General features: G+C 52.2%; 1 protein-coding gene and 1 long non-coding RNA gene across 2 annotated transcripts; both read left to right on the top strand.

The window, feature by feature from the left end:
* Positions 1–1,980: 1,980 nt before the first annotated feature.
* Positions 1,981–3,953, top strand: LOC150006165 (uncharacterized). Its single transcript, XR_016511733.1, has 2 exons — positions 1,981–2,053; positions 3,439–3,953. It is a non-coding gene; the product is annotated as an uncharacterized LOC150006165 (long non-coding RNA).
* Positions 3,954–8,117: 4,164 nt separating this feature from the next.
* On the top strand, positions 8,118–9,729 carry ASPRV1 (aspartic peptidase retroviral like 1). Its single transcript, XM_090281475.1, has one exon. The coding sequence runs from the start codon at positions 8,356–8,358 to the stop codon at positions 9,130–9,132; it is 777 nt and encodes a 258-aa protein (XP_090137601.1). The 5' UTR covers positions 8,118–8,355; the 3' UTR covers positions 9,133–9,729.
* The last annotated feature ends 1,030 nt before the right edge of the window (positions 9,730–10,759 follow it).

Genomic DNA, 10,759 nt, shown 5'->3' with positions numbered 1-10,759 from the left:
TTTAATTTAAAACTTTTTAATTTTTTAAATTATAGTTTACATTCAGTATTATTTTGTATTATTCACTAGTTTCAGGTGTACAGCATAATGGTTAGACAATCACATACTTTACATACTGTTTTCCCCAATATTTCCAGAACCCACCTGGCACCATACATAGTTATCACAGTATTATTGACTATATTCCCTGCGCTGTACTTTACATCCCCATCACTATTTCATAACTATCCATTTATATTTCTTAATTTCTTCACAAGATCCACAAACGTGAGTCACAGGAGTCAAGGGGGCAGAAAACACCTAGGAGGGAAAGCAGTGATGCAAATGCTTCAGAACCTCAGATTCTCAAAGGGGCCCTGGGATGTGGCCACTGGGAGGCCCCGGATGACCTTGGCCAGGGTGCAGTGGAGGGCGGTGTGGCCCGAGAAGGGGTGCTGTGGGGGCGGGGGAGGAGATGATACATTGAGGCTGGAGGCAGCAGGGCAACACCTGGATCACATGGTGCCTGGACGCCCCTTCCTCCAGGCAGATCAAATCCTCACCCCAGCACTCAGTGTGGTGAGAGGCGGAATGGACTTCAGCCCCCACACGCCCCACGGTGGGGCGTCTGCATGCTGTGGCCCTGTGAGTGCAGCGCAGCCCTTCTAAAAAATTGTCTAAGGGGGATGCTGGACCACATGACCGGTTTAGTTTTTAAGCTGTAAGAGATGGGTGTGTGCTGACTTGGATGAGAGAGGGGAACCCATGAAGAAAAAGAGAATAATACAGGACAGGGAGGCCTGCAATGAGAAGCTGGGTGGGAGCCCAGGCAGGAGGAGGCACACCACCCTGGTTGTTGGGGGGCAGGGGCTGAGGGGGGCAGGGTTGTGTGCCCTCCTGGAGCGTGGGGCCCATGTGCAGGCTGGTGCTGCAGGTGAGTTTGCTGAGAATCTCTGTGATCGGGCAAGGGACACTGAGCACAGCTGAGGCAACCTGGCCCGGGTGACTAGCAGCTCTGGTGCCCTAGAGTGGTGATGTGCAGACTGTGTGGGCAGCAAGTCTACAGCTGGGCAGGCCAGGCCAGCGGGGGGTCTCAGCACAGAGTTTTTGTTTACTTATTATTTTACTTTTTTTGTGGAAAAGTTTCAAACACACCCCAAAGTTGTGGGAAATGCAAATGAACATTCCTCTCGTGCCTATCATTTAGTGTCAACAATTGTTATTATTGTGAGTGCTATTTAATGTCCCCCCCCCTTAAGTACCTTTTTAAAAACAACAAAAAAATTTTTCACAGGCTTTATTTTTTAAACCAGTTTTAGGTTCAGAGCAAAATTGAGGGGAAAATACAGAGATTTCCCATATACCACTGTTTTAAAACATTTTTATTTGGAAGTAACTTGAAGCTTACAGAAAATTGTAAGAACAAGTTTCTTTATTTTTAAATAATGCTTTTCTTATTAAAGAATATATTCTCAGAATATATATGGAAGAAAACTGAGAGCATTCATGATTCTACCATCCAAAAATCAGCACTGTCATTGGTTTGGCGTGTTTCCTTCCAGTTTTTTAATTGGATGAGTTTATCCCCCCAGAGCCCTCCTGTCTGGTATGCCCTTCACCCCCAAATCCCTCCTCAGAGACTCTGCTCTGTGAGCAAAAACTGATGCAGGTTTGTGGTTTTTGGGTGCCCTCTTTCTCGACTTTCAGTGCTAACGCAGGTCTTCCCTTTGGCATTTTTTTCATTTTTGTTTTTCTTGGGTCATATTGGCTGACTTCTGGTAGCACGGGCAGCCCAGTGCTCCTCGGGCCACCGTCTTGGCCCCGCCCCGCCCTCGTCTCCTGCGGCTGAGTCTGCCCCCACCCCCACCCCCGCTCACCTGAGCGCTCTGCGAGGGCAGGGGTCAGGGCTGACTCACTGCTCAGCGTGGAGCAGAGTTGGCCTTGAGAAGTATGTATGGTATTGAATCAACCCACTTACTTAGCATTGCCCAACCCCATCTACGCTGCAGACCGTCAGAGTGCCTTCTCTTAATTCACAGCCACCAGCATGGTGTCTGGCACCAGTAGGTGCTCAGTAAGTATTTATTACTGCTACTACCAATAACCTGGAGATTTCCATGCACAGCAGCTCTTTTTTCCTTCTGCCTTTTCCTGCCTTCCTCCACTTGTCCTGGTTGGTAAAGGAGAGAGGCCACTTGGACATGCCAAGGGAAGGTGCCCCACTTTGGCCCCCATCTTCTGTAAGTTAGGAGCAAAGCTAAGTTGGCAATGGATTCAAAAGAAGCAGTTCCCTGTGCTGAGGCTATTTTATATGTTTGCATTGCTCACAATACCAGTTGTCATTAGCAGCAATTAGAACTATTTCAGGATCAGTTCAAAGCTGCCTTTGAGGTATTTTAAGTTGGACAAAAGTCCTCCATGTGTCTTGCTCTGAGCCAAGTTCCCTGGTGTCATTAGAAGACCACTTGTGTTTAGAGAATACCCAGACTGTATATTTTGATTGCCTGAACATTATATAAATTTCAGGAGTGTTTGTCAGAAGTGGGTTAATGTCTCCAGAGCTGTTTGGACTATCTTACCAGTCCCACTTCCAGCCTTAATTAAGTGGAAGGGACCACGAGATGGGAGAGGAGGAGGGGGCTCTGCAGAGGATCTTCCCTTAGAACCAGGGCCTCTGTTGCCCTGACGGAGGCTGGCAGAAATCAGAGCAGAAAAGGATGAGGGCTTGGTCTAGGGAGGGGGCATCAGGAATTGGGAAGAAGACAGGAACCCAACTTGCAGGGCAGGGCTGTGAGGAGAGGAGTGGGGAGGCCTTTGGAACACCTTAAGTAATCTTCAGATTTGACTGAAAGATAAAAACAGAGAAAGAACCAGTTTGGGGATGTGGAACTGCTAGGGAGTGTGTCAGCAACTTGTTCTGATCGACTCTTGGTTGGCCCTGGCCCTGCCTCTGGGCCTAGAGGGCTGGAATGGCGTTGGGGCCCAGGGTCACTGCTCTCTAAACAGCTCCAGGGCCCTCCAGGGCCACATGGGCACTAAGCATCTCACTGCCTGCTGGTGGGCTGAGTGGAGCGGTTTTCTGAACCGGGTGGTAAAGGAGAGTACAGGGTGAGTCAAATGGGAGGAATAGCTTCTGGAACAGTGGAGAACCGGAAAAGGGCCCGCCAGCAAGGCTGGCCTGTGTCCGTGAGGGCTATGGCAGGACCAAAAAGGGGGGCCAGTTAAGGCAAAGCTGTCTTGTCCCAGTGCCTTCGGTGTGATTGATGTGACTGCTGGGTCGTTTCTGCTCGCGAACAGCAGCATTGGTTGTCTGTGGGTCTGTGACCAGGGACTAAAGAGCCTATGTTGCTTTGGGTTTCCCCCCGTGCCCGTGGTCAGAGTCCGCCCTGACTCCATTGGGCTCTGATCTGCATCCCTAAGATTTTTGTGTGGAATTTATCTCTTTGCTCCTCTTTTCAGCTTAAGAACTTGATGCTGTCACCTGCTGAAGCAGAATGCTGGAAGCAGCTGTGGCCCCGGCTCTTAGGAGCTGTGCCATCGGCGGTGCACACCCCCACGCTCACACCAACCCTGGGACAGGGCCTTGGGCCGGGCTGGAGCAGGAGTTGTGCAGGCAAGTGGGACCTCACCAGTGGTGGTGAGTGCCCAGAGGCGGCAGCAGCGGAGGGCACCATGTCCTTGGCCCCACTACATGGCTGGGGCAGAAGGCAGGATGACCCACTTTCAAAGTGGCGTGGCTGTGATGGGCTGCTTCAAGTGGTCGGCCTGCATGTACACGTTGGTCTTAAACTCTTCAAAACTGGGCAGTTAAACATCTGTATCCTGTTTTCATTGGCTTGTAAGCCATGGTGATGGGGACCTGCCTAGTTTTCTGAGCCAGCAAGTGTGCCCAGAGGCTAATAAATAACAGGTGTCTCCAGTAAATAAGATTTTAATAGCGTAAATGTGTGTGCAAATAAATACGTAAAACGAAATGTGGGAACTGAATTCTATATGCAAGTGACAATTTCTTAGTTGTTTCGAACTGCGAACTATAACTATGTGCACGGTGTGTATATAGTGTGTGGGGAGTGTGTTTTTGTAGACAGTATATATGTGTGGTGTGTGGTAAGTGTGTATCTGTGTGTATATGTTGTGTTGTGTGTGTATGTGAAGGGATGTCCCCATTAGGTTGGTTGGAGACAAAAACCAGCTACATAATTTACAGGGCCTGGTGCAAAACAAAAGTGTGGGGCCCCTTATTCAGAATTATTGGGAATTTCAAGACAGCAACAGCAGAGCATCTAACCAAGCTTGGGAGAGTCCCATATGTCTTCAAGGTCAAATGCCCATGAAGCCGACCCTGGTTAAAGAAAGTACACCTCCTGTCTCCCTTCAACTTTCCTTTGCTGTCTTAAAAAGCCCTTGAATCCCCCTTTGCTCTCTCACCATCCAGCTCCCAGGGTGACCTTGCCTGGGAGTGTGGGGAGCTATGAGCCTGGAGAAGAGCTGCAGCAGCTGACCTGTGCATTGTGGGGCTTGTCTGCACCTTTCCTGACCCTCCCTCACCGGGTCACCCATATTCATAAGGTGTCTCTGGACTCTTTGTGCAAAACAATCTCCTAAGAATGTCCAGGCCCCCTCCCAGCCCACCCTGTATCACAGGGCCCTGCCCTCCACCCTCAGGACTTGAAGGCACAGGCTCCTCTCCATCGCCTGGAGCCCTCTGTGCTCCCAGAAATCGTCAGGCAGCAGAAACAGAGCAGGGTAGGAGGCCCATGGTTTCTAGTTGTGTCCTCACTGTCCACCAGGTGCTTCAATTCTCAGAGGCCCTCATGGGCCCTGTCCTGGGGTGAAGAAGCGGCAAAGCAGAGCTGGGAGGCTGGGGCCGCACTGGGACAGCAGAGTTCTCCGAGTTCACCCTCTGAGGGGGTGTGCAGGGTGGGGCCTCCTTCCTGTTTACTGCCCTGATTTGCCTCCTCTCAGGTCAAGTGCCGTGTGTCTGCTTCACAACCCACTCAGGAGATGCTAATGGGTTAATAATGAGGGTGTTCCCACCCCAGTACCTATACCTGTCAATAATTAGCCACGATTTCCAAGGTTCTGGGAGGAGACACCTGGTCTGCCCTAGCTGGTTTAGCTCATTCATCAGTGTGCCAATAGCATAGCAATTTTGAGGTCCCTGAGTGGTTTTGGGGTGTTCCACATGTGGGCATCTCCCAAGGGTTAAGGGAACTGGAGAACTTACTATACATTCCTGATCCTAGCCAGAGACTGGTCCCTAAACACAACCCGTTCCAGCTCTCCTAGTAACCACCATACCCTTGTGTGCTTCTGTCCTAGGGATCTCAGTGGGACTGTGTGAATGGCTCGCCTGGAGGACCTCCCTGAGGAGGGCCACCTGCCTCAAGCTGAGGGACCCAGACGTGTAAAGGTTATGGGGAGTGTGGGGCAAGCTAGGCTAGAGGGGGGATTTGGGATAAGTAGTCAGGCAGGAGTAGAGATTGCTATAAATTTGTTAGCCACTGGCCATGAGGCTTTGTGAGAGGGGCGGTGGGGTGGGGGGGGGGGGGAGAGGGAGAGGAAGAGGGAAAGGAAGGAGAGGAAGGGAGAGGGAGGGCAAAGGAGGGGGAGGGAGGGAGGAGAGGGAAACAAGTTCCCCATGCAGGGGTAGGATGAGAAATTGGATTTCCAGAGGGGGTGGGAATCCTGATTTAGCATTTGCCAGTTCCCACAGAGCTACCAGTTGGTTTAACAACTTGCTCACAAAATTCTTGAATATGCAACATTCAGCTGTTGCTCACTGCTCATTCGATCACTGTCCCCATCAGAGGCCATCAACAGCCCAAGCCCCCAGACCCTGGCTGTACACCTCCCTGAGCCCAGCACTCCCACCTCCCTGATTTCATTTACAAAATGCCTGTCCTCATGCATTGGACAGCTAGGGGCCTGAAGGAACCATCCAGCCGTCCAAGCTCCTTGTGTTTCAGATACCAGAATAGGGTGGGCTGGCCGTGATGCTCACGGAGGTTATGGATATGAAATGACTTTGCCAAAGTGAACGCCAAACCCAGTCAAGTGAAGTGCCACGACCCAAGTTCCTGTGACTGCCTACTTCTAGTCCAGAGCAATGGGGAGATCTGACTTAAGTGCCCACCTCGATGGTGTAAAAAGCCACAGTTGGGGCATCTAGCAGTCCTAATTTGCCAGCTGACAAGCCACCGTGCCTCTTCCCTCCCTTGGTCCCATGCTAGCCTTCTCACTCATTCTCATTTCCAGGGGACCAGGTGTGTGGGGAGGTGACAATAACAGGGAGCCAGGAAGCCACTAGGTCAGGTCCCTGGGCCACAGAACAACACTCATTGTAGGAGCTGGGAGTCTCTCCACAGAAGTCCACCTGCAGAAGGGGCTTCTTGGTCTTGTGGGTGGCGGGGACATTTCTCAGAGTACAGGTTGTTTTTATTATGTGATCTCAGAGACCCACCTGCCCTTGACACCTTCCCAGTGACTTCATTTCCCCCTCTTCTGCGCTCCTGGAATGGGCCGGTGGCCCCACCTTAGCCTGGCAGCTGTGATGAGAGGTGTTGTCCCAGCTGCTTCTCTGCTGGCTCACCATGTCAGGTGCAAGGGGTTAAGATGGTAGCAAGGACTGAGGGTCTTTTGGGACACCCCAGAGGCAGGATTGGGGTCAGGGTCCCCTGGAATTCAGCCAGGTACTAGGTGATGAGTGGTACAGGGAGCCAGTGAGGAACAGGCGATGGGCCAGGAAAAACAGCCCAGAGCTGCAGGTATGCCACTGGTTCTTGCCCCTCTCTTGTCTTCATCTCTCTTGTTTGGTGAGAGCCCAGCAGAGAGCAACTGCTGAGCGCAGAGTAAGTTTCCATGGGGGCTGGAGACAGTCACACCGGCTTGAATCCGTGTGAGCCTCACAGCCTGGTTCATCGCAGGAGGCAGACTGGTGAACAGACCACACACACAGTGCAACGCACACTCTGCCAGGGGCGGGCATATGTGGGAGGGGCTGGGGAGAGGGCTCCATGGAGGGGGTGTTATTTGAATGGGGTCATAAGAGTGGCCCCCCAACAGCCCTAATCTCCTTACACAGGCCCAAGTCAGGCTGCAGCCCTAGCACTCAGAGATCCACCTTCTGGGCATCCCAGGGGTAGCCCATGTGGCCCTGCACCCCCAGCAGGAGGTCACACAGCCAACCTCCTGCAGCGAAACCCTTCTGGGATCTCACCTCTGGCTCCACCCTCACGGCAGACATTTCCCCCTCTCAGAACAAATGAGATGAAATTCTCTGCTCTTTTTGTAAATGATCAGGGGTGTGTATGTTGGGGGAGGGAGGTGGCTACAGTCCTGGGAGGTTCCTGGAAGGTGAGGGGGGCCATTGGGAGGAGACCACACACGTGGGATGCCCAGGGCTGGAGCTGGATCCTGGCTTCTAGCTTTCAGGGCTCACTCCCAGAGTTCAAGATCCGCACCAGCCCATTCCAGGGACTTAAAGAGGGCACGGGGCTGAGGCCTAGCCTGGAAAAGTGCTGACTCTGAATCAGGCAGGATCCATGGGGAAAATTACTGTAGCAATTGAGTTCATGGGAAGTGCTGTGTGTGTGTGTGTGTGTGTGTGTGTGGTCATTTAACAGCTATTTATTATTTCTGTGTATCTTGATTCTGGGACCCTTCTCTATGTCCCTCTCAGGGGAATCGTATGGGATTCCACACTTGGTCCAGAAGGTATGAGAAGCACCTACCCCAGGCCTCACACATAATAGGAGTGCAATAAGTGTAAGCTCCTTTCCTTTAGTCACTCAAAGTGGTCGGCTGGGGCTGAGGGCAAAGGGGTTCCCCAGTCTAGAGATTGATGGGCCTCTGGTCCCCGCCTCCCCCTTCCTTCTCCAGCTGATGACAAACACCTGGATGTCGTAATATCCTCTGTGTCCTCATGTGTTATTCTGGGGCACACTCTGGGGAGGGTACCTTAGTAGCCCCCCTCTAACTGAGACTGGCCTTTCTTGAAACGTGGGCTGGCCTGTGCCAGTCTCATGGATGGATGCAGGAGGGCGAGGCACTGATCATGCTTGTTGGGCAGGATGCTGGCAGGAGGGCAGGACGAGCAGGGGCGGAGCTTCCAGAACAAAGAAGAATGGGGAGCCCTGGAGGCCCAGGCTTAGGCATCAAAAGGGCTCTGTAGAGTGAACAGGCCACAGCAGTTGCCTCTGTGCCCAGCAGTCCACCAGACAACCTCTCCAGGTCCTTTCTGCTTGTCAGTCTGGGCACCTAAGCAACATTCTGTTTAGAGAGGCCTTGTTCTCCAGCGTGATTGCACGGGTACTGCTCTGTGGTTTACTCTACTTGGTGTGGGCTGCTTCTGTGGTTCCAGAGGAGAGCAGAGGGATGGCTGGGAGCAGAGCCAGGAGCCAGGGGAGCCGCCGGGAGCATGCCTTCGTCCCGGAGCCTTTTGATGGAGCCAATGTAGCCCCCAACCTCTGGCTGCACCGCTTTGAAGTCATCAATGACCTCAACCATTGGGACCATGTCACCCAGCTAAGGTTCCTGAAAGAGTCCCTCAGAGGAGATGCCCTGAAAGTCTATGATGGACTCAGTCCCAAGGACCAGGGCGACTATAATGCAGTGAAAGAGATCCTGCTGAAGACCTTCGGCGGGCCCAGAAACTCCCACTGCCACCTGCCCAAGGAGATTTTCTTTGCCAACAGCATGGGTAAGGGCTACTACCTCAAGGGAAAAATTGGCAAAGTGCCTGTGAGGTTCCTGGTGGACTCCGGGGCCCAGGTGTCTGTGGTCCATCCGAGCCTGTGGGAGGAGGTCACTGATGGTGACTTGGACACCCTTCGGCCCTTTGAGAATGTGGTAAAAGTGGCCAATGGGGCAGAAATGAAGATCCTGGGCATCTGGGATACAGCAGTGTCACTGGGCAAAATGAAGCTCAAGGCGCAGTTCCTAGTGGCCAATGCCAGTGCCGAGGAAGCTATCATTGGCACTGACGTGCTCCAGGACCACAACGCCGTCCTGGACTTTGAGCATCGCACGTGCACGCTGAAAGGGAAGAAATTCCGCCTTTTGCCTGTTGGAGGGTCCCTGGAAGATGAGTTTGACCTGGAGCTCATAGAGGAGGAAGCCCCGGAGGAGGGGCGGCAGCAGCTCTCCTGTTAAAAAGCCCCAATTTCCTTACCCCCAAATGCTGGCGGGAGACCCACCACAGTGGAGGGCAAGGGCAGGTTCTAGGGCGTCATGGGGCTTGGTCAACCCTCTAAAACCAACTCTTTCCCTCCTCCATTCTTCCTCCTCCTTCTCCTCCTCCTCTGTCTGCAGGGGCCTTAGTCTGCCCATGGTGGGGGAGGCTTCATTTGAAAAGGCACAGGTGAGGGAGAGCAGGCTGTCTGTCTGAGGGAGAAGTCCTCATGCTCTCCAGGCTGCTATTGGTGGCAAAGACTCAAGGATGGAAGAAGGATCCATGAAAATTAGCAATGGTTGTCTTTGAGAGAGGACTGGGGGTTCGTCTTAGATCCCCTGAGATGTGGCGAATCATCTGCGGGTCTGTGCAGCCTGACCCCGCTGGGCTGACTGCTGGCTGCAGGGTCCTCCCAGGTCTCGCTGTGAGGGTCACAGCTGCTTGGGAATCCTCCCCTGTTGGGTCTTCCCCCCTGTGCGATATATATTTCCTTCTGTCATTTGCTTTGAAACCCATGGAGCCTTATGCCAATAATTCATTACTTCCAAAGCCAATAAAGATTGACTCATGGAAAACCACGTAATGTGTTGATTGGGGATGAATGGGATGGATGTGAGAGGGTGACGGAAACAGGGTGTAAATGTCAAAGAGAAGGTAGATTCCAGTATTTACTGAGTGTCTCTCCTGGATATAAGAGAATATATAGACAGTAACTATGTATCTTGGATTTTATGACAGCCTCATTTTCAAATATTTTGACTTATTTCTTCCATAATTTCTGCCATCATTTCTAATCGAGTCATAATTCCTCTATTCATTTCAATTTGTAATATTATAGCATCTAAATTGCCCCCTTATACTCAAAAGTGACCCCAAAGTTATTTGTGAGATGCCTTGATTGGGGATTGGAAAATTATGTTTCTTGTAAACAGATGAGAAAGTATCTGCCTGGCAAGTAGGTTGTGACAGCCGCCCGGGAACCAGGGCTCAGAGGCAGAACACAAGGTCAGGGCACAAGTGTTGACCAGCAAGGGCCAGACCAAGGGCGTTCTGGAGGACAGAAGGTGCAGTGACACGGGGGCTCTGGTGCTGGGAGGACAGCTTCTTCCTGGAAGGACTTGGAATGAGCCTGAAATTGGAGAGGCAGGATGGAGTGGGGTGCGGGGCGGGGGACATTCCTGGATCTGGGAATGGGGTGTCCATCTCTTTTAGGGTCTACCTCATAATCTGCTTCCAAATGCCTGCCTCTCTCTCTGGAACTGAGCAGGGCCAGGATTCTGCAAACCCCCAGCCAAAATTGAGAGGCTGAGGGTACAAAGCTTTGAGAGCTTTCAGAGGGAGGTGGGGGCAGCCATCCTCCCCTCAGGAGGGTGCCACTTGGACATTCTGCAGGGAGAGACAAGCAATCTGCCTGGAGAGGCGAACATGGACTTCTGGAAGCTGGTCTGAGCCTGGAGCCACCGCTCCTGCCTCGAATTCCAGCTGTCATTCTCCTGGAGACTGAGACACTGCTCAGCCACTGGGTCCTGGGCAGCCAAACATCCTCACAGGAATTAGCCCCAGGGAACGTGAGGCAATGGGCGGAGCTGAAGCAGGAGGAAGTCTTTT

This window comes from Furipterus horrens, unplaced genomic scaffold (genome assembly GCF_987537825.1).
Source record: "Furipterus horrens unplaced genomic scaffold, mFurHor1.1.pri manual_scaffold_6, whole genome shotgun sequence".
Classification (NCBI taxonomy): domain Eukaryota; kingdom Metazoa; phylum Chordata; class Mammalia; order Chiroptera; family Furipteridae; genus Furipterus; species Furipterus horrens.
Note: the sequence above shows the minus strand (reverse complement) of the source record. Positions and strands in the feature narration are given on the sequence as shown.

Bases quoted from the DNA above. Each gene is read 5' to 3' on its own strand.
- ASPRV1 (XM_090281475.1), top strand. From the start codon at position 8,356: ATGGCTGGGAGCAGAGCCAGGAGCCAGGGGAGCCGCCGGGAGCATGCC.